This window comes from Pangasianodon hypophthalmus, chromosome 12 (genome assembly GCF_027358585.1).
Source record: "Pangasianodon hypophthalmus isolate fPanHyp1 chromosome 12, fPanHyp1.pri, whole genome shotgun sequence".
Classification (NCBI taxonomy): domain Eukaryota; kingdom Metazoa; phylum Chordata; class Actinopteri; order Siluriformes; family Pangasiidae; genus Pangasianodon; species Pangasianodon hypophthalmus.
Genome location: NC_069721.1, coordinates 19,991,202 through 20,018,600, shown reverse-complemented (window position 1 = coordinate 20,018,600; position 27,399 = coordinate 19,991,202). Strand labels below are relative to the sequence as shown.

The following is a 27,399-nucleotide window of genomic DNA, read 5'->3' as shown; positions in this document are numbered from 1 at the left end:
AATAATTACGTAATTATTATTAATAATAATACTTATTAAAATAATAATAATAATTATTATTATTATTTTATCAAAATATTGTGAAGAATTGCATGTAAAATGACTCTCCATGATCTTGGATAATTCGCTTCAGTGAAAGCGCATCAGTAATGTCAATACCCTATCAATAATTTGTGGACCTCAGTGGAAGTTTTTATCCTTTTTTTCCTCAGCAGCATGAAAACGACAGAGCGCCACCTACAGCGGAAGTGGTGCGACATCTGCGTCCATGGAAATGAAAAATACACTGAGATAAATAGAAATATAATAATAATAATGAACGAATAAAAGCTAGATATCTAGAGTAATGCATTATAGGTATAATTTAATTTAATCCTTGACACTGAAGAAGAAGAAGAAGAAGAAGAAGAAGAAGAAGAAGAAGAAGAAGAAGAAATTTGGTCAAATTTTAATTAAGCAAAAATGACTCATTTCACGCGCATTATATGTCTCACTGCATCACCTTGGCTTTTACAGTTCATGTTATATTTTATCATCAACATTTCACATGAACAATGTTCTGTGTTATAGCTACTAAACTGAATTCATTCAGAGAGATAGCACGAAGGAAATAATATCATCTGCAGAAAATGTAAAGTGTTGCTAGATTGCTGCTGAAGTCTCTAGCTGGAGCAGAGCTGAGAGTTCACTGCGCATCTCCCTCCCCCTTTTTGGAGTGACAGGCGGATGGCCCTCCTCATTTTAGCCGCTCGCTTTTTACGTTGGCGAATCACAAAGTGTTGGAATCTGCTGCCTTTGTCTGAGAAGTCATCCATATAAGCAAAGAGGGGATCTGCAGCTTTTAGACACCGACACTCCCGGCCCGGGGCTTCAGTCCCGGCCCACGCATCTCTAGCCCACGCGCATCCCGTTAGTCTGTGCTGAGAAGGTGACCGAAGGAAAGCCCTGTATAGCTTTCCGCATCTTGTTGTCTTTACCCGAACTAGCCGAGGCCACCCGGGATTTAGGACGCGACCAGGCTCGATGGGACCATCCGTGCTGCTCGCGGTTTCCGTGCGCGCGCGCTGAAAACGCCTGCTTGTGTAAACATCCGCTTCGGTTTTGGTTGTCGGTGTCACTTTACCAAACAAGCCTGGGTCATGCTTGACACCTGACATACCCTCCGTCCTTCTGCGTTTTCACTGAGCGGCCAGTTTGTCAAGAGGGAACTTTTCCCCCCTGAAGTTTTGCGGTCGGAACCCGCGGGAATCGCACTGCTCTTCTTCACAAACACACCTGCGTCTTTTTGCTTCTCTTCTTCATAGTTTGAGCTACAGAAGGAAAGCGAGACGGCGACTTCAGTTGATTACCTGTCTTTTCTTTGCTATCCAATGGATATTCACTGCAAAGCAGACCCCTTCTCCGCCATGCACCGTAAGTTTCACACGTCTGATAAGACCTAATGATGACAATTTATTCATAAATGTATCAAAAAATAACAACTTAGCTGAATTCTGCATAGGCTCTCCTGAGATATCACTATCTCACACTCATAATTCACCATTAAAATTAAGCTGAGGAGAAAACAGTTTATGTGATAACAATCACAACAACAACAACAACAACAACAACAATACTAATAATAACAATAACAACAACAACAACAATAATAATAATAATAATAATAATAATAATAATCATGGTAAATATCCAGATATGTTTGGTAGTAGAATATTTTAAGGACACAGAATTAAAAATAATTCAAGCAATTTTCTAAAATTGATGACAGCCATCATACTGTCTTCAGAGTCATTTCATTCAAAATCAGCGTGGACTATTTTGCATTAAAGAACTCATAAAATCCAAAACCTCAATAAATAATAAAAAAAGACTACTTTTCCATGGAAACAAAACAATCAGCTTTTTCAACAGCGTGATCTGCGGCCGCCGCCTTTCATTCAGCATTATTAATTTAAGATAATGAAGACATTCTTTTTAGAGATGTGTAACAGGAGGAACTCTTAATTATTTATAATAACGGAGTAAGGAATATGAATAAGCTCGTAATGCAATAGCCCAGCTAAGGAGAACAAGGCACTGCTGGGATCAGAAAGAAGAAAACAACATGGAAGAAACTGAATAACAAAAAATATCATTGGAATAATAAGACAAAGAACATGTGCCTCTTACCTCAGTGTTTATTAAAAAAAAACCTCCACATTAAACAGTACTTTGCTGAAATGATGCCATAATTATTTGCAGCACTCTAATAATAATAATAATAATAATAATAATAATAATAATACTTGTTACTTTTTTTTTAATCTCTCAAGTATTTTAAAACATGTAATTTACACATGTTTTATTGTTACAAGGACTTCAAAGATACACAAATATATTCTTTTTTCCTCCAAACTGATTGTGGGCGCGTGTTCTATTAACAAATAAATTAAACAAAAAATGAATTACTTTCCTATTACATGCATTCTACGTACAAATCATACAGCAGTTTGGTTTAAGGCACTCTGCAATCCACAATCAGAGCTTCTATGCAAGGCAATACTCTTCTTCTGTTTTCTAATTAAAGCCTTAACTTGAAATAAATATATACAAAAAAATAAATAAATAAACATGTATTTTGGTTCACATTCTTAATTAAAATGCTTTAATATTTATTCAAATGGAAGAAGAAAGTCTGAGAAATTGAGCTCCATGTGTGTATTCTTCGTGGCGTGTGTGTGTGTGTGTGTGTGTGTGTGTGTGCAGGGCATGGCGGAGTGAACCAGCTGGGCGGTGTGTTCGTCAACGGCAGGCCGCTACCGGACGTCGTGCGCCAGAGAATCGTGGAGCTCGCGCACCAGGGAGTGAGACCGTGCGACATATCACGACAACTGAGGGTCAGTCACGGATGCGTCAGCAAGATCCTGGGCAGGTGAGGGAGAGAGAGAGAGAGAGAGAGAGAGAGAGAGAGAGATATTCAGTTCTCTATACATTCATAATTAAATCCTAAAAGTCTGTCAGAGTTCTCAGAGTCATGTGTGTGTTTTGTGCATTGTGCATGTTGCATGGATGTGAGCAGGGCAGCTGGAAAGACCACAGATTTAGTATTGACCTCAAGTCCAGAAATTTACTACTGCAAGATTACTTGCACATATACAGCCACTTTCTCCTCAACTTAAATGTTTTACTTTTAACAGATCCTGGTACATCTAATAAATCCATCTAATGTCTAATAAATAATGATCTAATATATGCTATCTAATAAAAACAGACAGCATTCACTCTAACCCACCTTCAACCCCTAATAAAACTAGATTTTATTCTAGGCAAATTATTGTTACACTATAAAATATTTAGAATTTAGATGAGGCTAATCACAACTCTGGGCCTTTTTGTCCAATCAGTGAAGATTCATAAATATTCTTAAGAAAATACAAGAAAATCTGTTTGCTTTAATAAATTTATATTTTTACGAAACTGGGTTACGTCTCTTTTTTTAGGTCTAGTTTTATTTTTAACCTTTTTTTTTCTAAATTATTATTATTATTATTATTAATTTTTTTTTTGAGCCAACATGTCTTAATCCAACACATTTCTTAATCAAATAAATAACTTATAACAGGCCACCTCGTCTGAATAATAAGAAATGTTATTTACATTAGTGTTTGTGTTAATGAAGTTGTGTTAATGACAAAGAGTAAATTCTAATTTCAATACTCAGTGTATTAGTTACATGCTGTATTTTGTGTGTGTGTTTGCAGATGTGAGGAATTATTGTTGTGGATTATACTACTGTGTACTGAATTGCTGTAGGTCTGCATGTACCATTATTCCTTCTGGGTGCTGCAGGTACTATGAAACTGGCAGTATAAAGCCCGGAGTGATCGGTGGCTCCAAGCCGAAGGTGGCCACTCCGAAAGTGGTGGATAAAATAGCGGACTATAAGAGACACAACCCCACCATGTTCGCCTGGGAGATCCGGGACCGGCTGCTGGCGGAGGGCATCTGCGACAACGACACCGTGCCCAGCGTCTCCTCCATCAACAGGTACGCAGCACGGCCATTCATTATTAAAGCTCGGACCATGAGGGCGCAGTGGGGGAATTATGGCAGGGAGCAAATATGGCAAAGTAGCAGCAAATATAGAAATTCAAAATAAATAAATAAATAAATAAAAAAATCATTAAAGTAAATAGGGCGTTATGGCACCACAAATATGCACAAATTATCACTATTATATATTATATATTATATATATTTTATATATTATATTTCATATTATATATGAAATAATGAAAAACTTACGAAAGGGTTTTTTTTTTTTTTTTTTTTTGATAGTTATTAAATCCAACCCGATCACATCACCCTCCTGCATATTCTTACACAGTTTATTTTCAGTTGATTGATTGATTGATTACCAGGACATTTTTTTGTACTGGTGTACCGGAAATGGTGTGTGTGTGCTACTGCTCCTATACAAGTTTGGTCAATTTTCGTATCCATATTTATCTCATGAGAGAAAATTGAGTCCCTTTAGTTCCACTTTGGTTTGCAATCCGCGCTGAATCTGGGGCTGTAACCCAAACAGCTCCCTATCATATTAAATAGCATGTCAGACTAATATGGCAGCGGATTTGACGTGTTACTCAGGATGGCTTCCACAGCGCCACCATCACTCAGCAAATAACCCGAGCACAAAGACAGTGAGATGTAGTCGGATTTCATACGAAACAGAGACACAAGCATTAAGCATTGATAACTTTCATACAAGTGGATGAACAAAATTATATCAGAGGAAAAGCTGATGGCAAATAAATAATGAAAAGTTGCATGAAGCTGTAAAATATAGGTACTTTGCTCCTTTCTGTGGAATGAATGAATGGATGAACGGATGAATGAATGAATGAATGAATGCAAAGCAAAGCAAAGCAAAGCAAAGCAAAGCAAAATACTCCACACAGATTTTGTAGGAATTCTAAAGAGGGACGAAGGAGTCTGCATGTAGCTCCACACAATATGTTCAACCAAGCAATAAATAATCAAATCTGGAATTAGGCTCCATTGCAGAAGTCTGAAGTGAAAACGAGACGGTGGTTATTGATAAAGAGCAAAAGTGCACTGGAGTAAAAGCGTCAGGAGAGGAAAAGAAAGGCCTGTGAGCTTTGGTTAAAAGTCACTCTTCCATAAAACCAGCCTCGGCATTATATTTTAATGAGCCTGAATGCCAAAGAATAGACACGCCTCAGACAAGAAAAGGGGGAAAAATCATTTCATGCCTTGTGATTGCTTAAAAAACAGCTTTTGACACAAATGGATGAGAAATTCAAAATGTAGCCGCGTAAATACAATTAAAAGCACCTCTTTAAGCTTTTCTGAATTTCAATCAATTCACGCTGGCTATATAGAAATGGAAAACTGAGGCTTTGTTTATGAGTAAAATTAAAATATGAACATGAGGTTTCCATTAATAAAGAAATCGTGTATAGGCCCTGTTCCATACTTTCTTAGATAATTTATAAACGTTAAGAGTTTTTCGGTTGTCTCGCTGAGGGATTCCTTAAAGGTTCTTTATAAACCCTATAACAGTGTTCCCCTATCAGATAAGATCCCAAGTAGAACCCCTAATTATCCAGTGTAAGAACCCTCGAAGAACTCCACATGTGTACGCTGACAGCGTAGACTGACAGCAACAAATATAAATCTGAAGAACCCTTGAAAAATATCTGATGTGTTGTAATATGCAGATTTATTTTACAACACCTTTATGCAGAACATAATTCATTATACAATAACAATCTCAATAAAATAGTTGTTTTTGTACTTGTATGTGTAAGAGCACACGTGTGTGTGTGAGTGTGCATGTGAAACTCTGAGCTTGGGGCTGTTGACAATGAGAGGATGGTTCAGCTTTAAACACCTTTCTTTGGCATGCATTATTAACTCTTACAGAGTTCCTGTTGCACTGAGGTTTCTGCTCCTCTAGTCACTCACAACACTGACCACAAGATATCAAAACAGCCCTCAATGGCACTCAATATTATTGATTCCCGTGTAAGGCAATTTTAATATTTCTTCAGGGAATGTTCAGCTATGGGAATGCCATTAATTCATTCTCTCAAATTACTTGTTCAATAAGAACCCAAATAAAGTGTTCAGATTTATGGAGACCGCACTAGTGATGGGGTCAAATTATTGTTATATATAGAGAGAGAGAGAGTGAGAGAAAGAGAGAGGGAGGAACAAGAAGAGAGAAAGCGAGAACAAGAAACAATAAATAATTATTGATATGTGATCACTGGTAAGGCTAAATCAGTTTCTTTAAAGCTGTGGCCTGAGGGCAGAAGTGACTGAGGTGACAGCAATGCATAATATCATGATATCAATGGTAGCACTGTCATTTTAATGAGTACATTTCTGACTTTTAAACAGGACAACCACAAGACAAATGTTACAACAGCCAAACTAATTCATAGTTTAACAATTATTTGTAAAATTAGTATTGCCTATGGATCATAGAATGAAAAATACTCAACCTCATAAATGTTTAGTATTGCAATATGTGAAGTAAATTTATTCAGCAAATAAAGAAACAGTAAGAAAGTCTGTATGTTTATGTCTGTAAACTAATTAGGCAGTTACACTCGCATAGCCAGCAAAGGGAAAATGAATTTTCCAGACCAAGTTTTTTATGCCAGATTTTACATGTTTGAGCTAAAACATACACAGTGGCACTTATGATAAATGAAGCTCCAGTTTACAAATAAGTGTGACAGCCTCCTCTATTCCTAAAGTGCCTCTCAGATTAAAGAAATCAGATGCTGGCGTAAGCTGGTGCAAAGGCACTAAGCAACTATTGCCTTCCTGTCACATGTAATTTATAGCCTTCTATTTGCATCTGTTTGCCCATGTGGCTAATCCTGAACTTTTTATTTCTGTGTTTGGATCAATAAAACCTCATCCACACCAGCTATGGGGTTTTCCTCAGGAAGACATAGAGAGAGAGAAAGGGAGAGAGAAGGGAGAAATGAGTGCCTTTGAGTGTTTGAAAAAGATAGAGCAAAAAAGATATGATTAGTGCAGGACAGAGCTTTCATACTTTTTAACTTGGTTAAAAAATAGACACACCTGCGTTCTCTCCCTTGAATAACTATAACCAACGTCCTTTATCTACAATATAATAATTCCAATAAAAACTCACCAAAGGAGTGATGGAGCTTAATTACTTTACTTATATACTGTTTTCGAGTATCTGTACTTCAGAAATGTACCCATTAAAAAATTGTTCCGAAACAATTGGAAGTTGATCAGACAGCTTCAAGCAGTTTAAATTAAGTCGATCAAGCAGATTAACAACCTTAACAAACCTAAGATCGATGGATATGGAGCATTTTGTGTTTATTTGTAATGTTATTTTCATGTTAGCTAACAGTGGTATTGCTGCCAGCTTTAGTGAATGTTTGACAACATTGCTTAGTTTCTTGGAAAGATGCACTAATTAAAAAAATTAATGTGGGATTTGTGTACCAATTTCTTTTTTCAGATATATGTTTCTTCTTGTACTTTTAATTTAATTTCATTTTCAATTAAATAAATTGAAAAGATTTAATTTTTTTTATTTAACCTTATTAAAGAAGGCATTGTTCCTCCCAAGGTTACTTCTTCTTTACTCCATCTATATGATTTGAGACAAATTCCCTATACAAATAAGCTTTTTTGTATTCTATTGTGTCTTGTCACATATTAGACTGTTTCTGCTGCACCTCATGATACATACAAAATCTCATACAAAGTCTTCATTCAGTATAATTAAAAACTATGCAGTTATAGGCTCTACAGGCGCTGAAGCTTTGTGACCTGTATCATTTTTCTTTTACAGGATTATTCGCACTAAAGTTCAGCAACAGTACCACCCCTCTCCTGATGGAACATCTCTCTCAACACCAGGACACACTATAGGTGAGATCATCCTACTGTATCCTTAGCATATATTGTTGTATTAATGTGTACTATGGTTTGATTTTTTAAAGCAGGTTAGGATTTGACTTGGCTAACCGTAGACCTGGTGTATGGTGTTATACATACAGCTGAGCAAAATTTACTTTAGAACATAATCAGTCTGCTTTTAGAAATATAGGCGTACATGTATGAGTGATAGAGTTTAGTCCTTTGTAGCTACAGCAATAAACATGAACAAATACACACTCAATTTGATTGGGTTTCATAGATTTAAAACCTTTTGGATATGTAGACATAGATAAGTATGAAGAATCAGTAAATTATTTATGAATATTCATAAATTGTCTATAGGCAGTTCTCAAGCAAGATGGTTCTTAGCTTATTACTCTTCTCCTGTATCTCTTTATAGTCCCCAGCACAGCTTCCCCTCCAGTATCAAGTGGATCCAGTGATCCTGTGGGTTCCTACTCTATAAATGGCATTCTGGGCATCCCTCGCTCCAATGGAGAGAAGAGGAAAAGAGATGACGGTAAGCACATGGGTTTTCTACATGTGTTATCCTTTCCTGCTGGATGAAGAAGCGATAACTGTAAAGATCTGACCCTTATTGATGCTTCTGGTTTTCCCAGAAATTCAAAAAAACTTGCAGAACTTTTTTGTTAATTTAAAAATAGCTTAATAGTCTTAATAATTAGCAGCTTCTCTATTTTATAAGCATTTTTTAAAAGAAATAATTGGTCAAAGCTTGTTGTATGGTTTTAGGATTTCTTGTTAGGCTTCAAATATTTGCGAATTGATCAAGTTTTGCTAGAAAACATTAATTTAGATAAACTACTGCTAAATAAACTATATTTACTGCTACTGGAAGCATATATGTTTTTGGCGGCACAGCTTTTTCTATTCAAATGAATTGACTTATTTTGCAAGACAAATTGCATTGCTAAAGTCAGAGCTGAAGGTTTTTTTTTGTCCTTTAAAGTCTGCAGTAGCATTAAGTATTATGGATTTTTGTTGTTTATACAATGGCATGCCAGTGTCGTGTTTTACTCTTGATGCAGTTGTAGTCTGACCTTAAATGTTATTTCAGGTTTTTAGAGATTTCTTTTTATAATAAAGCACATGACCTTTGTCTCTCTGTACTCTGGCTGTGCTCTTGTTGGTCTAGAAGTATGAGGAAGCGTTGATCTACTCGACTTTGCTGTGATTAAAAGCTCTTCAGTAATTGCATGTCAGAGTCAACTCTGTGAAAACAAGAGTAGTCAGTCTCAAGAATTCAGCTCACAGATCTCAAATGATATTCTCTGTATTAAAACAGTACATATACACACTTAAAGTGGTCTTTTGAGAGGCAATGCTCTTTAAAGGCTATCGATAGATATCTCTGTAGGTACCTCTTTAGCTGTGAATGCTCTTTAGCTAGAGCATGTTTACACGCCATCAATACTGCACATCCAGTCCAAACAACCACATCAGATCATATCGAATCTCATGACTAATTTGAGTTTTGCAAAAAGCAAACATGAGCACATCATGAGCACCCAAGTGCTGTTATTTTACTCCATGAGGTCACCATTTTTGCAAGGTTTCAATGCTGTAGTGCAATCTGATGGTCCTATGTACAGGGGGTAAATGGCCTACTGTATGTAGCCCGTAGCTGCTAAATCACCTCAAAGAAGAGTACAGCGCTCAGTGTGAAGCTGATACATACGGCAGATGCATTTAGTGGGCGTATGGTACAGAGATCTGGGAAAGAGGTCATTTGCCTGCTTAGAGTATCAGTCACTATGGGATGCTTCCATTTGTTCTGTCTCGGTTGGGCACGGCAAGCGGCAAGGGCACAGCGCCACATTACAGCTGAACCACGGAAATGATGGGAGCTTGGAGACTGGAGATATGTGTGTGTGCGTGTGTGTGTGCGTGTGTGTGTGTGTTCGTGTGTGTGCGTGTCCCATGTGCTAGAAGATGACTGACTGTTTCAGGGGTTTTCCTCCTTCTGAAATGACCCTCCTGATGGGAGCCTATTTTCTTGATTTAAGTATCGGCACTGAGGAAATGGGGGGAAAGAGTAATGGGAGGATAGAGAAGAGAAAGTATGAGGTCTGGGGGGTGGGGTTTATATTCTACACATTTTATGTATGTCTACATGAATGGATGTGACCTACAAATAGATTAACACATACACACAATTGCATAAGCAAGAATAAGAGTATTTTTTAAAGACTTAATTAACGTATAATATTAAAATATATTTGCACACATGGGATGGGTTTAAGGAGGAGTGTGGTTAGTAAGCTGGTTATTATCCACAGGTCCTTAAAGTTTAGGAAATTAAATTAAACGTATTGTGTATCTAAAATGCGCACACATTAAATGCATTAAATTAAATTAAATGCATTGCGTATTTAAAAAGCATGCAACCAATGCCTACTCTGCTTATGAAAGAGAATACAAGACATGTGACAGTTTTAGACTCCTAACTCAAAGCCAACCTCAATCCTTTTGTGTGTTTGTATGTCTACTCATTTCTACTGGTTAATAGATCAACATGATGTATCTAATATGCTTGCACAGACATACACACTTAGGATTTCAAACTACAAACTCAGTGTTGAGTCAGAGCTCTCTCAGCCTATTTCATAACAAGAGAACGTCAGCAGTACTGAGAGAGAGCATTTCCAAATGGATGGAGAGGGGAAAAAAATAACACTGAGCTGTGCTCAGAGAAAACCCTGCTGAGGGTTAAGAGTCACCGTGTCAGCTACAACATAATAGATGGTGTTAGCGGTGGCGTCAGTTTGTTTTTAGCCTGCACTGTGGCACGGTGCCAGGACGAGGCATCAGCTGTTGCCGTCCTTACAGTAGGGCTGAATTCAGCAGCGGGCTCTGAGATAATGCGCCATGACATGCGTTTATGTACACTACAGCTCTGCCAGGGATGGCCACAGGGACACAGGTGTCAGCTCGGCTATTAATCTGCCACTGCCACTGGATTACTGCAAATTAAAAGCAGTGAGTGAGTGAGAGAGAGCGAGAGAGAGAGAGAGAGAGAGAGAGAGAGAGAGAGATCTGCTGTGTCGTCTCTCCCATGGCTGTCCGAGCAGCGAGATGGAAGTGACATTTAAGGGAATTTGCAATTCCGCTGAGAAAAGTAATTACCTCACAAATTAACATCTACCATCCATACTGCTCCCCCAACCCCTTCACTAGTACCTCATATCACAGAAATTACTGTACTGCTGCCTCGTACGCTCCGGCTATTAAGGAGATGAAAGATCACACCGGTCACCCTTACACACAGCCCAGCATGGGTTCACACACCGTGCTAAAGTACCTTGCAACTCTGCTTCTGCCTGGATATACTATAGGTAGGCTCATATCTGACAAGTAAAGATGTGCGGTTTCTTGACCACATTACTTTATCAGAAGCTCCGTTATTCATCAACTCCATTATGAAAAGGTTTAATGTTTCACGCATGAAATCAGAACAAGATTCACTGTGCTGCTGCTAGTGTATGTTTTAACATGGTTTTAATCTTTCAATTCAATTCTATTTTATTTGTTTAGAGAATTTAACAGTAGACATTATAAAAAGCAGCTTTACAGAAATCCAGATGTAGATTTATATCACTAATGAGCAAGCAGGGGTGACAGTGGCAAGTAAAACTCCTTGAGATGACATCAGGCAAAAAGGCTAGAGACAAACCAGACTCAAAAGGGAACTTCTGGGTTTATAAAGCAGTGCTCTTCTATAGCTGTATACTATAAGATCAAACAATACTAAGTGTGTTGAAAAGTTGGTCATTACTGTGAAAAGGAGTCCTCAGATGAACACAGCACAGTCTTTATGATAAATCAGCAGTAGCTGATTTAATTTACAAATTAAATCATGCAAACTTGTAATAAAACTGTATAAAATCATGACATTTACAGTTAGGGTTAGGAATGGAGGTAGCACTCAAACATTTCCATGCAGCTTCATTCATATCAAAAACAAAATCTAACCACATCTCTCTCACTCTTAAATTCAGATAAATGTATCATGAGATCAGGTTCAGGGGTCAGGGCTTAGAAAATGTACATTTTAGAGCATTTACAGTATACGGAGGAGTAAAATGATTCGATTTCAGTTTTGAAATCATGACCTTGAGTGTACAGTTTGTATGAGACAACAAATTATTTAGATTTATTGAATAAATTATTTATGACTCACTTTCATCACAAAAGCTCATTTGTATATTTCTAAAGAAGCATTTGAAGACTGTTATTTTTTATCACCGAAACACTAAAACAGAGATGAAGTAGAATGAATGTTAACAGTTGGACTCCATTCAGAGAATTTCAATGGGTAGGAACACTGCAGGGAACTGTGAACCTGGTTTCATTGCTCAACTCTTATTGCATATTTACTGTAAATTAATTTACACAAATACTACTAATAATAGGTAAATGTGCACATTCCTTCGGGTAATCTGAAAGCACTAGTTTAACGAAAAATGTTATTTTCCACAATTTTTCCTCTTTCCCCAAAACAGTTAAATCTTCATGACATGTTTGTTCTCCAAAGTTTGCTTCTTTAGTTTTGCACTGGAGTTGAGAAATTGATGTAGCTAACAAATTAGATATATTTATAGCCACCAGATTAGCTTGCCTAAATGACCACACACTCACCACACACCACACTGAGTAATTAGTAACACAAACAGACTCGCTTATGTGGTTTCTGACAGTGTATGAAAACGGACAAAAGAATGTTGTTAGCAGCTACCTTGAAGCAGAAATTGTATGTTAGAGGTTGTAGATGGGACATTTACTATGTAATAGTGTAGTTCATACTTGATTTGTATATTTATTTTTAATTAATTAATTTATTTTAGTATGGAGTTATTAGCAAGTCTATGTACAAATAATATTACTGATCCAGACATGCTTCTTGCATAATGCTAAAATGGTGGCTATAAGCATGCATCACTTGTTAGCTACATTAGCCATGTACATTGCATATGTTTTATTGTGGTGGGGGAACATTGTGTACATTTCTTTTATGTTCGAAAGATAAATTTGAACCATCTATGTGACTGTATATGATGATGTTTCAGGCATGCCTGGTCACTTTCCATCTATTTCCGTCCACATTTTCCTATTGCAATCTTTTCACCCCCTCTATTATCATCTCTGTTCCTCTTTTCTGTCCTTTCTCTCAGTCTTTCTCTTACTGCGAGGTCATGCCCTGTGGGTGTTGTGCATCCCGCAGTGTTTCAGAGCTGCTCCTGCACTCTGATAGAGTGGCCTCCCTCGTTACCTCAGCTCTAATACTGCCTCACGTCAAAACGAATCCAGTGCTCACACTCGCAGATCAATACTCCAGCAGCAGGGCAGGCGAGAATGCGACTCGGGGCCGGAGGCTCAAAGCGCACAGCCAATCTGGCTCCAGGTGAAGGCTATTACATAAGCACTGATGGGGGAAAAATGCAGACTCCATCTCTGACAAGCCAAGGCGTTCTGGTGTCTTGATCACTGCTTTATCAGATGCTTGATTACCCTCCAAATCCAGAATGAAGACACTTAGTGTACAAAATACACAGCAATTTATTGTTACCAAACACTGTGTTTATGATACAGTCTCAAAGATTCCTACCTGAGATATAAAAGTGCCATATTCTCATATTTTATTCATTTAAAAGCATGTTATTCAGCAGCTACAGTGAAACTAATAGAACAGTAAGTACGAATGGCTCCTTTTTCATCTTTCGGCACATTTTTATAGCTTTTGTGTTGGATTTGCAGAGAGACGCTCTGCTGACGATGACATTTGATAGCTGCAGTCAAAATGCCAAAGCCACATTAGCCCGAGCAGTAATTGGCTTGTGTGTGTTTGCTTGTGTATGTGTGGGTTTGTGTGTGGGAAGTTTGTGTCACTGGTGTGCATGACAAATGCACTTGTATTGATCAGGTTTGTGGTCCTGGCCCTGTAATGGAGGGTAATTAATGACTCCATTTGCCCCAGCGCACACTAGAGGAAACGATCCCCCTGCCATTAGGACCCACTAGAGCTGCCTGCAAAGAAAGCCGGCTCAGAAATAGGCATGGAGGAAAGAAAGCATATGGATAGGAAAGATTCACAAGGCAAAAGCTAATATCACGTCTCTTCTGAGTTACAGAGACAATTAAAATTCCTTCAAGTCAGTTTGAGTCCTAAGTCTTCTCAGTGCAATATGACATCCAGTCATCGATTTGTCATAATTTGATGACCAGACCCACCCACACATGCACACCAGGTGAATGATGGGTGAGGTGCTCATGCCCTGGGTTCTGTGGTGGGAAGAAGGTCACGGAGAGGAGCACAGAGGCAATAACGTGCTGAAATGGAACCAGCAGACAGACATGATTGATCAATTGAATTCAGCAGTGGAGAAAAGCACTGGATTAAGCTCAGCATTATAGGCGCGATGAGTTAGACCATGATGTTCATCTCGGCTTCATTTCAAGCGTCCCCCCCCCCACCCCCCCCACCCCCCTCCCCCCCACTCTTACACACTCTCAGCCTCCACTCTCTCTCTCTTAACACCTCACTCACACTTGTACACTGTCTCTCTCTTTCACAGCTGGGCAATCGATAGTGCTTGTGCATATCATACATTATCAGGCTCATGAGCCAAGGAGACAACATAATCTGTGGCAAATTTAGACTGGCAGCTCCACAGGACAGCAAAATACCATTCCAGTGTGTGTGTGTGTGGGTGGGGGTGTATGTGTGTTTATGTGAGGCAAGACAGATAAAACACAATTGTGATGAGGAAGGCAACAAAAGCAGACACCCCTCTCCCCTAAGAGAATGGCTAATCGGGTCAGCGGGTTATGTAGAGGAATTGCTGCATTTGCGAATTGTTGTTTAACCAGTGTGGGGACTGAATAATCACTTTATACCTGGACAATAGTTTTATTTGACCTGTGTCAGCTTCAGGACTATAGTAAATTAATAAACCCGGGGCATACAAATCACTGGATAAGCTAAGGAAACAATTAAGATCAAGCATTTTGATTACAAACTCATTTAAAAGCACAAGCATCCCTACTTCTAATATACCTTATGGCCCTTTTGGATAAAGTTAACTTCGCCTGGAGCTTTCACTTCTTCACATGTACAATTTAAACTAAAATACATGTACATTTTATTTCCACCCAGCTCGCCAGTATTAGTAGTTCTCTCTCTCTCTCTCTCTCTCTCTCGCTCTGTGTGTGTGTGTGTGTGTGCACTCCGAGGAATTTCCAGCCAAAATATCATTTTTGAACAAATTCAAAAGCGTTCTGAAAAATCTCCAATTTTACAGGCAGATGTTGCTTTTCACTTTGGGAAACATTTTCTGCCCACTGCTATGTGCCATATTTTGTCGTCTTTGCTTACCCATCCAGAGAATATTTAATTACTTCAAGCAATCATGAAATGACAGACACTTTTGAAGAATCTTGCAAAACAGTGTAGTTTCTATGGGTCGTATCACTTCATCACAATAGTTTTCACTGAGCTCATTAGAAAGAAAAAGAAAATGAAGTCAATTAAAAAGAGGGCAAACCCACAGACTAATTACATAATGTCAGCTACGGTCATTATAAAGCTTTTCTTTTTTTTTCAATATGCCACAATACGATGATTTTAGTTTTCTGTAATTAAATGCATTATCAAATAATAATCAAAGGCCTTGGGTAGGTTCTGGTACATATTCTTCAAAGATTTATATAGATGCCGAAAAACTAGTCAACATACTGTAAGTTGTTCTCAGTTGTTTTACTTTCATTTTATTTTCATTCTCTGTAGATGGTTCAGAGGGTTCAGGGCAGAACAGTGATTCCCAGGGCAGTGTGGAGAGCCTAAGGAAACACCTACGCGCCGATGCCTTTACCCAACAGCAGCTGGAGGCCTTGGATCGAGTGTTTGAGCGACCAGCCTATCCTGACGTCTTCCCCAGCACAGAGCACATCAAACCAGAGCAGGTGAGCATCTTTTTCCCCCATGCCACTCTCTTCATTTGTCTACACAATGACCAAAACAGTGGAGCTGGTTTGCTAAGCAGAACATAGCAAGTTGAATATTTTCTCATATGTATGAATCTCCAGTTCCACTTAAATGTTATGGAAGGTATATACATGCATTGGCAATCTTCCACCTGATGACACTGACTATTTTCTGACATATTTCCCCCACACGTTATGAAGCATTTTGTCTCAGATAAGCCTGTGATCAGGTCTAGACTGCTTCTGTTGTACAGTCAATTACATTAGAAGGGACAGGCAAGAAAAAGTGCAGAACAAGAGCGAGTCTGAGGAGCAGCTGTGTTATTAAACAGCAATTTATCATCCTTCTAAAGGAACATGGTAAAATCTTACACTTTATTGATCTTGTAATAGCAAAAAAATAAAAAACCCAAACTGCTCTCTCGTTCAGCTTCGTAATGTCACTAAAGGATGTCCGAGGAACTATGCATTTTTGCATTGATAAAAAATGAGTCATAGAAACACATGAACACTATTTAATAATAAAAAACATCCAAAATAGTCTAGCTAGTTATCTGCCTATTCATTTGTAGTTACTTCCCAAAAGCAGGGAATCATGTTGCTATTAAAGCAGTGACGCTTAATGTAGAATTTCTACCATACTGCTCACTGTACAGTGTCAGGTTTATTGAAATGGATAACCTTTATTTACTTTCAGTAGACTATTAAAAATAAGTGACTATTAATTTTCCCTTGAAAGCAGAAGTCTGAGCCATAAGGGGAACGACCTAATTGAGTTCATTTTAATTTGGGGGTGATCGCGTGGCATTACTTCAGCGATTAATCAGGCCGACAGCACTCACCTCCAGAAGAAGGCCTAATTTGCAGCTAATTACAAAACTGATTTTCACTGCAAGATCAATACCAAAACGAATTGGAAATGACTCGCTATCACAAAGACAGTCAAAGAGGGTGTTAAATGTGTGGGGGAGGTACAGAAGGAAAGCAGCAAGGGGAGTGAAAAAGGAAAATATGGCCAGATAATGTTCCAGAAAAATCAGCTTTAATTTGTGGCAGTATTAATCAGAGTATTTTCTTATTTGTAGCTTTCCCCCTAGCACAGACCTCATTATGCTCAGTCTCTCTCTCTCTCTCTCTCTCTCTCTCTCTTTCTCTCTCTCTCTCTCTCTCTCTCTCCCTCTCTCTCTCTCTCTGGTGTATGTAAATGTAGGGTTATTAGTTAGGTGTCTGAGTGCTGTTGAGGGCATTAAAAAGCCATTTTGGAGTTTCTAAGCCCGATGGCCTCTTCCCTCCCACGCTTCTGCCGGCCATGTGCTCATCCTTTTCATATCTTTCTCTTCCCCACGACCATGGCATCTGCATGAGAATACCGCTGTTCCGCACAGGGGCCTCTTAGGAAAAGAGAGGAACATCGGCTGGGGCCACGACGAACAGTTGTAGTAGACAATTAGAGTTTATCTGTGATAGAGACAGACATGGCTGGGGTCAGGGGCCTCCCCTGTGACACACACACATGCACGCACACACACACACACCACACACACACACACACACACACAAAGATCTGGGCAAACACTATCAGTGTGCAGACGCCGGAAGACTCATTTTATTAAATAACAAAAAAAAAAGGAGGGGGGTTGTCTCACATCTGTTGATACGGTCTGAAGGGTTTGTTTGGTAAAAAGGAAGCCACTCTCAGATTGAGAGCATCCATGAAATGATAAGCAAAGAAATAGATAAGCAAATAGATGCAGTTTTATGACCCCAAAGACCAAGGACAGGTTTTAACATGGGTACTTGAACATAACTCATCAGTGGTGTGTGTTGCACAGATTATTCCATCTGCAAATATTACCTTAAAAGGTAAATTTAAAAAGTAAAGAAAACAGGAAGAGTAGACAAAAGGTTTCTCATCAATGCCTCATCCTTTAAGCCACATACAAACAGGGACCTATTATATTGTCCTCTTTTCTGTTTATTCATTTGGCAGAGGCTTTTATCTAAAGCTGCTTATAGAGACAGGATACAATCCAAGCAGGGAGAAGAGTTTGCTGAAGTGACTTTCGGGCAGTCCGGGGATTTTAACAGTCAACCTTCCAGGCATTAGCTCTGACTCTTAACACATAAACACACAAGAATGAAAGAAAGAAAAAATCCATAACCATTACATATTAACCATTATTATTTCTCTGTGCTTGCAGAGTAGTGAGTATGCCCTTCCTGCACTGAACCCAGGACTGGATGAGGTTAAACCCAGCCTGTCCTCCAGCAGCTCCTCAGACCTGGGTGCCAGCGTGTCCCAAAGCTACGCTGTAGGTAAGATCAACTGGACTCTAACTAACATCCTAAATGAGCCACATGTTTGGCACAATATCACATACAAACCATTAATGTAAATAATTCACATATTTCATTTAGTAATGGATTACACTAAGAAAAAACTAGCAAAAATTAAAAATGTCTTTTTTTTCTAAGCACGATCTATAAGCAAGAAAGGTGGTAGAAAATAAAAAAATTATAAGATAGTGAGATGTTGTTCTTCTACTGTAAAAAGTCAAACAAATCAGCTTTACGCATCAGGAGCTTGGCTTTGTCAGTCAACAAGGACAATAATGTGAAGCTTTGTTTATTTGCTGTAGGAATTAATTTCTGGTCACATGTATAATATACAGCAAAACAGACCAATCAGTAATATTTAGATGAATAAATGAATCTTGTGACTAGACAACAGGATAATGTAAAACTCTTCCTGGACAGCTTTTGAGCCTTTTTTTAATCATCAGTGTTATTTAATAATAAATAATAATATGTTTAATTTATATAGCACCTTTTCTGAGCTCAAGGACGCATTACAATAGTGATACAACAATACATAAACAATGAACAGTCATGGACAAACATACAAAAATGAAAAACACAGTTCAGATAGTACAGTCACTGAGAGCAAATACATAGCAACACGTTAAGACAAATACCACTGAGAAAACAAATAAGTTTTAAGTTGAGATTTAAACTCAGAGATAGAAGTAATGCTGCGAAGAGTCAGTGGTAGTGAATTCCAGAACTTGGGTGCTACTATGCTATACGACCTGCCACCCATAGGCGAGATCTAGGGACAGAGAGAGGCGAGATCTAGGGACAGAGAGGAGTCCGGACCAGAAGACCTGAGCGAGCGGATAGGGGTGTAAGGGAAACACAATTCACGGAGACAGCGAGATGCCAAACCATGAAGTGATTTAAATGTAGGATTATTTTATATTTAATGCGAAACGAAACCAGTAACCAGTGAAGTTCAAAGAAGATTGAGGTAATGTGAGCTGAGCGCTTGGTATGTGTAAGAATTCTATCAGCAGAATTCTGAACATATTGTAACCTAGCAATAGAGTTAGCAGGTAAACCAATGAAGAGGGCACTGCAATAGTCAAAAATTTAGTCCATTCTCAAAGTTAAATAGGAAATGAGAATGCATATTTGACTTGTGTTTTAGCATGTGTGTCTTTATATCCCCCACGGTAACTACTAATACTAATAGGATGTGTGTAGGATGTAATAATCAGGTGTACGGTTTGTGCCCGAGTTAATGGTAGTGCTACGGTTTACACTTGAGTGATAAACAGCTGAGGGAAACTCAAGCCTCCATTTAGAGGCGGCTGAATGATCTCTCGCATTTAGGCCCAAATCCAATTTCCAAATGAATAGTTCCTTTACAAGGGGAAAGGAGCACAGATTATACTCATCCTCAAAATGTTTTCCAGCACCAATTAAAATGGCCACAGTTATTGATCATGTTGATTTTAGGCAGGGGGAAAATTTGCATAATCTATTAAAAATAAATTATTCATAAGGCACAGGGTGCCAAAAGAGACAGGGATTGTTGGCGAAGTGTGAATACTTTTCAGATAGAGATCTTTTGTGTCCTTTGCTCATCAAATAAAGATTTTGCATTACCTGCATCACCAAATGAGAGAGATTTACATTTAATTTTGCTTGGAATTAAATTCAGAAACACTGTATTATTTATTATTTTGAAGTAAATAAAATATTTTGAGAAGATCCTGATAATTAGATGATTGTATATATTTGTTTGTAGATTGTAGATGTATTAGATGATTGTATATATAAATAATGTAATTAATTCCTTCATTAGAATCTGGATCAGCTCTTTGTTGCTAGACATTTAGAATAATTTGTCTCTGATTCAGTAGGAAAAAGTTAATGGATGAGAAAATTATAACAGGTCTGATGCTACTAACCTGTGAGGACAGTGTGAGAATAGTTCCTGTAGCTTACAACCCTTACTTTCTCTCCTAACAAAGCACCTGTCTTTGTCCTCACCAGGGGCGCTCACGCTCTCAGGCTCAAAAATTAATGCTTAGTTCCTTTCCACAAAAGCAAACTAACCTTTGAGCACACATTTGATAATGGACGACTTTCACTGTGCAGCCAGGGAATTAAAGCAATTTGACTTTCCAAACATCCTTTGCTTAGTCGTAATTAATTAGGGTGCAGGGGCTTTTGCCCAGTGATAAATTGCTCCATCCTGAATATAGAAAATGGAGGTCAGAAGATCCCTGTGCCATGTTGTTGCAAACACGAAGGTGTCCCTATCATAGAAAAATGCTCCAGATCGACCCACTGCCCTAAAATAATCCTTTTCCTCCTCCTCTTCTTCTTCTTCTTCTTCTTCTTCTTCTTCTTCTCCTCACTCTTGCTGCAAACACAAAGGTGTCCTTTTCATAGAAAAATGCTCCAGCTTGACCCGCTACTATTACTACTATTACTACTACTACTACTACTAATAATAATAATAATAAAAATGATACATTGCAGTGTTTAGGATACTCGATATATAAGAAGGTAATTTGCAGTAAATGATGATAACTGGCTTGTAGCTATAGGTGAGGGTCTGGTTTGTCTTTTATCTTGACAACAGGATAAAATGCCTGAGTGGTAATGTTGGGCTTACGATTAAGAAAACCTGTCTTAAAGCTTTTGCAGCTTTGAGAAACAGGATTATAGCTCATTGTTCAGTGCTGTATGCACAAACCGTCTTATGTGTGGATTTAGTATGAGAGTGTTTAGTAGAATCTCCCTCATGGCTGAACCTGTCAATCTGTTTCCCAGTTGTTTTAGAATCCCTTTTCTCACATTTTTATATAATGAATTAAACATTGTAGTATTTTTTTTAATTTACTTGTTGACAGAAATCCTGAAATACTGTTAATGCCTCTTCTAACATTTTTCTATGATATATTCAAATGAGGACTAATCATTGACTGTATTTGGACTGGAAAAATATCAACTTTCACACTGTTTCTTGTTGGAAAGCTGTTGAATCAAACTCTGATTGAAGTTAGAAATGTACTGGCATGGCTAAACAGTGGTAAATTCACATTGCCAAAGCTTGCGCATGTAAACCAATGTAAATAGAGATAAAATATTCCTACTAATAAAACTTTAGTTGCTGACTCCTTTGGTACTGAAGAAAGTTCCTTAAACATAAACTGCCCAAATTTCCACTAAAGAGACTTTTTTGGGGGGTCATTTACCTTGGATTTTTCACTGAACCTCAAGGTTTTCTGCTTTGGGAACATAAAAAGAGAGAATGTGCGTGTACCTGCATATAAAGGATTTTTGGAAGTTGGGAAAACTTTTAACAATATTTGAGAAAGGAAGTACTGCAGATAAAAAAGCAATGGCAAAAGCTGCTTCTTCCTGGTACTCTCTATGGAACAGACTCGATGGTCTGTGATTGCCGTAATGGTTGCTGGCCTGCTCATTAAAGTTGCACTGGTGACCGACTTTCCCCTAGTCCCCTGCCACCTCTCCCTCTTCCTCCCTTTCCCAATTTTTCACTCTCTCCAACAATGTCGTTAAGGGGCCCCTGACTGGCTGCTTCGGCTGGCTCGGGGCTACACGTGGCTGCCTAGGACAGCTAAGCGTCAGCCCCAATTACCACTCTGAATGCAGAGCTTTTCTGTGTGCTCTATAGAAGGAATGACTGTCCGGAAGGGTCAGTATTGGCCATTGTGACTCATGCTTGCAGTTGTGCTCATCTCTGAGTCATATATGGGGTGATGACCAGCATTTAAAGATGTCTGATTGTAGGCGACATTAGAGATCTTCACTACTGGGTCAAAGTTTATTTGTTTTTATGCCTTTGGCTAAGTATAGTCTTCTCTAGTACATATTCCTGGTGTCATCTTTTTTTTTTTAAATTTACCTTTAAATTTAAGGGCAATCATTATTAAAAGTCAATAGTTGGTAGAGATATTCAATAAAAAGCATTGAATTCCTGGAATTTGGGGGAATAAAAGGAGTATCGCATGCTTTCTCTGTGATGGCATCACCTGAGATCAACTAGCCAATGAGAATCAATAAAAAAAAACTGACCTGTGAGCTAAAATATAAAGGTAGTAAAAATGCCCAGAAATAACTTTGAACTTAGCTATTAGAGAATATACAAACATAAAATTGGATTTGCAGTGTTTGCCTTTCCAAGAGATTTCTTCTCCTTAAAATGAGCTACAGTGAAAATAATTGAAAATACAGTTAATAAAAATACAGACTCGGACCCTTAAAGAGAAGTCAATAGCTGTCACTAATGAGGTGTGTTGTATTCTCTCTGTGTGTAGGTAGAGATATGGCCAACACAACCTTACCTGGCTATCCACCTCACGTCCCCCCTACAGGACAGGGCAGCTACCCAACATCCACACTGGCTGGAATGGTTCCTGGTGAGTAATAATCTTGGATGTTTTACACACATCTTTATTAACAAACATCCTACTGTCTAGCAAAGAACTTTAGAATGTATTACTTTCATAGATTTGGACTGATTCTTTGCTATTTCTCTCTTTGTGAAGCACTAAATAAGGGTAGATAGTGAATGTAGCCTATATGGTCACTTCCTCTGCTTTTGAATTATATAGACAAGCCGTCTGAAATCTGCCTTTCCTTTTCTCCTGTCCTTCCAGAAAGAGATTTAGTGATGGGTCCCAAAACACTGTTAAAGTCAAGAAAGCCATTCTTCACCTTCTTCATTTAAAGCCTGCTCTTTATAGTGTCATAAAAATGAGAGGGTGTTATACCAAAACAACAGCTCACTGCCACGGTCTGAATTCCTACACAATGAAATTCCACGGCACAGAAAGAAAGAAACTTGGGGAAGTAAAAAAAGAGCACAAGAGCAAGTTGTCACCAGGGAACCTACAGTCAGAAAGAAAAAAAAAAGAATGAGATGGGAAGAGAGAGCAGAGCGAAACACCAACATGAACAAGAGAGGAGCACCACATTGATTTTAACATGAGATTACTGTTCACCAGAGACCAGCAAAATGAGGGCAAATTTTCAGGCAGCAGAATAAAGAGGCTATTGGTCCTCTCTGTGACTCCCTTGCTGATTCTGAATGTACTGCATTTCTTTGATAAAGTACAAGAACTTTTTTAATGGCCTTATATGTCTTGCTGCAGGGAGCGAATTTTCAGGGAATCCCTACAGTCACCCACAGTACACAGCATACAACGAGGCCTGGCGCTTCAGCAACCCAGCTTTACTGAGTGAGTATTACTACACTTGGGGAAAAGCCATTTTAACACTTACATGTACTAGTAATATAATGATGAAATGTTTATACCCCACCACCAATGCCAATTCATTACTGCACAACTCGATTTGTCCAAAAAGTTACAAAGTTAAGTTTAGGTTTAGGGATATTGTTGGACGTCATTCATATAAAATCAAGCAACATGCAATCACATCACTCTTAAATTCAGATGTGACTTGTAGTGTGAATTCTAGTTTGGAACAAATCTTTGAAATAGTCCCGGAACTTTAAGTTACAATTCAATCCAGAATCCAACATAAATAAAATGTAATATATATATTTTAGAATAAATGGAAAAAGAATGATTATAAATCTTACAAATCTGAACTAGTAATGATCATGTAATTGGATCTTGTACAATTTCATTTGAAAAAAGTCAATCACTCCAAGAAACTAAGTGTTTTTTTTTTCTTGAAAAAAAGTGTTTTAAATAACACCCTTTTAGGAAGCTAAAACCTCTTAACTATCCAAAGCCCTTAAGGAACCTTTTTTTTTTCTAAAAATGTAAAGATCCTGCCACTAATCTTAACCGTTACAACTTTTTACATGAATTAAGTCATGTGAACTGTTTCAAATTTTATTTGTTTAAATTTTTTTATTTCAATTTATATAGTGTTCAATTTATATAGTGCCTTTCTAACACTTAAGGTTGCTTTATAAAGTATGTAACAAAAAAAAATAACACAAATTTAACTTTTAAGGATGAGAAAAGTATAATAGCTTTGGACAGTTTAGGGGTGATGACATTAAAGGATCTGCTAACCACTGAGGAAAGCTCTGAAGAACTTTGAATGTAATAAAAACAGCTTATTTTGATTACAGGATGAGACAGATAACCAGTGTCACTGATAGAAATGCAACTGAGCAGATTGCCTGCCGTGTGTTATTACTACATCAGCTGCGTTTTAAATGTTTGCAAAACACTGTTTCACACTGAGACGATTTTTGATACAAATGCAAAATAATTTTCCATTATACCTATGATTCTACCTGTATATTTTAGGTCTGAAGTTTGCGAATGCCTTATTGAAATGGTACGTCCCTCTTTTGTTAACTTCCAGGTTCCCCTTATTATTATAGTGCATCCCGAGCCTCTGCACCACCAGCTGCTACCGCTGCTTACGACCGCCACTAGACACCATGCAAACCAAACCCAACATCGCCTCGGACTTCCTGTTGTGCCAGTGTGAACAGCGGAGCAGATTGGACAAGGGCCGCTTTGAACATGTCACATGATGATGAACGAGCCAATCAGGACATCAGATGGCTCACTCATGTTCAGCCATCCAAATCCAACCGGCCAACACTTACAATGGGTGTCCACATCTCAAAGACTAAGAGAAACCTTGTGAGAAATTATATAAATGTGGAAACTGACACAATGAGGCAATTTGAATCAACAGATTTTGCTTTTCTTTTTCATATTTCAGGTTTTTTTAATTGTTGTTGATGAAAACGTTCTTTTCTGTGACTGACTGTCACATAGCAGCACGTCATTTCCCTGCTCATATCACACTGCTCTCTCTCTGTCTCTCTCTCACTCTGAACTGTGCAATGCAGTATTATTCATCTGGACTCACAGCTTGGTGCTTCTTTACATATTCACAAACACACACACACACACACACACACACACACATAGAACGGAGCATACCTAAACTCAGCATGTCAGCTCCTTCTTCTTCAGTTCAAAGCCATGAACTGAGGATTAACACATTGCCTCAGTGAAAAACAGTGATAATGTGACAAGAGAGGAAGAACGAAGAGATTTATCCACAAGAAAGGATAAGCCTACTGTATGCCCTGGTTTCCATCCACCCAGACTGGGGAATTAGTAAATATATATTCCTAACTTAATTTTTCCATTTTTTATATAAACTTGCAGGCTTATAATCCTAAATGACAATGCAGTATGCATGATTTATTTTTGTTAATTGTGTGAATTTTCTGGATATGGCAATACCAGGTGTTATCATTTTCTCTTAATTTTTGCACTACACATCATTCTTACTTCAAACATACACTGGTACCCGATATTCAATATCTAACCAATTTGTGATTACACTTAAAAGGGACGAAGTGAAGGGATCTAGTGTAAACCACACTGTAAATTATTATGTGAAATCCTGGCAGCTTGTGTTACACGTGACAAGTGATTTTCCTTTAAAAACAGTCCAATCCACTGATGTCAATCAGCTTATACTATATTTATTATAACTTTGGTTGAAGGTTTAAAAGGCACATTATGAAGAAATATTTCACACATACTACTGATCCAACATGGCATCTAATGCTCTAAATGTGTTTACAAAACATTTCTTCTGCTCCATGTTTTCAAAAAAATCTTCAAATTAAGTGTTATAGCTGACACTGCAGCAGATAATGCATTATTGATTTCTTAGTAACTCAAAATTGGCTCAATGCTTAAGTTAAACTTCTAAGAAAAAAATAATCCCGTGCTTTAGGATGATCCAACTTTCTTAAAAAAAAAGGGCAAGTTATTTCGTCCAACACTTTAAGTGCAATTTCTTGTCATTCAGAGCTTGTTCTACACAATCCCTTCCACATCAAATCAATCTCGCTCAAATGGACGAGAATTTCATGGAACACAAATGTTTGACATAATAAACGCTAATATATCAGAACTTACATTACACTTGCCAAAGACTTTTGTTTAATGTTTTATTTGCAGTCTAATGTATTGTGATAACAGTATTATGGTAAAACCATTTTAAAATATGTACCTATGCAGAGGAAAAAACGCTGTCATAAGCATATAAAACTACTGAAATGATTTTTTTTTCTGTTTATTTTCCATTATTTATATTATTTCTGTTAATTTGTTATGGGTTCTTGTTTTATTATATGATTTATTATGTAACATTTCCCCGTCTGTAAATAGTCATTTAAAAAAATATTACGTATTGCTCTGAAGCAGTATCATGCATATTGGTCTTAACTGTCAACTATAATAATATAATATGAAGGAGAAAGATCAATATAGGAAAATTGCCCTGTTGAACAGAGTTCTTAAAAATAATGGTATCAGTTTGCTGTTGGATGCGAATAGATAATATTAATCATTTTCACTGATTAATCTTTGGCCTGGAAATTGCTATGCATATGTAAAGGAATATTTGTCTAAAACATAATAATTATTCACTGAAATTAAGATCATGCCAACTTCATGAATACATGTTTTTTAGTGAAATATTCCTTCCATGCCACAAAATTATGAGCACTAGAAGGACCAGCTGCACACCAACTCCTTCTTTTAAATAGTGCGCTGGCTGAAACACTAAAAGTTTCATGACCAATCAGATGATAATCTTTCAACCGATATATTATTTTCTGCACAAGTGATGAAAACTGTATTCAAGTCATTCACAACACTCACCATTTATTAAGTAAGGAACAATTGAAGGACTTTATTAAGGACATTCTTCCTTGTCTTATATTTGAATTTCTCTTGGAATCTGACTACAAACTTTCAGTTTCCTGAATGAATCCATGACACTGAAACACACTTAAGACTGTCACACATAACTGAGAGCTTAAGGATGTCTTGACTGTGAAGCGATGTGGATGATTAATGACAAAGCCGTATTACTTCAATCATTGTTTAAATATAAGTCTGAACTTTTGTGCATATGAAAAATAAATTTTATATGTCAAATCAAAGACCTCAGTATGTGATGTTGGTTTCTAAAATATATAAGCAATTTATACAAGTGTATTTTAAAGAGTCATTGTTCCATGAACAAAAATATAGGTCAAAGCTAATTTATAAATAATCATATATAAATTTAGAAAGGAATAACACATGACAGGGCATGAGAAACCAGCCT

At 37.6% G+C, this 27,399-nt stretch overlaps 1 protein-coding gene across 2 annotated transcripts; it reads left to right on the top strand.

Annotated features, from left to right (window-relative positions):
* The first annotated feature begins 524 nt into the window (after positions 1 to 524).
* Positions 525 to 27,399, top strand: pax2b (paired box 2b). 2 transcript variants are annotated; one of them, XM_026914534.3, is made up of 10 exons: positions 525 to 1,413; positions 2,746 to 2,911; positions 3,829 to 4,026; positions 7,856 to 7,935; positions 8,345 to 8,464; positions 15,749 to 15,924; positions 18,147 to 18,261; positions 22,581 to 22,682; positions 23,418 to 23,504; positions 24,632 to 27,399. In XM_026914534.3, exons 1-10 carry the CDS (start codon positions 1,371 to 1,373, stop codon positions 24,739 to 24,741), a joined length of 1,197 nt encoding a protein of 398 aa, XP_026770335.1. In that variant the 5' UTR covers positions 525 to 1,370; the 3' UTR covers positions 24,742 to 27,399. The 2 variants fall into 2 exon arrangements, with proteins under 2 accessions (XP_026770335.1, XP_026770337.1); XM_026914536.3 differs by having other exon boundaries at positions 526 to 1,413; positions 24,613 to 27,399.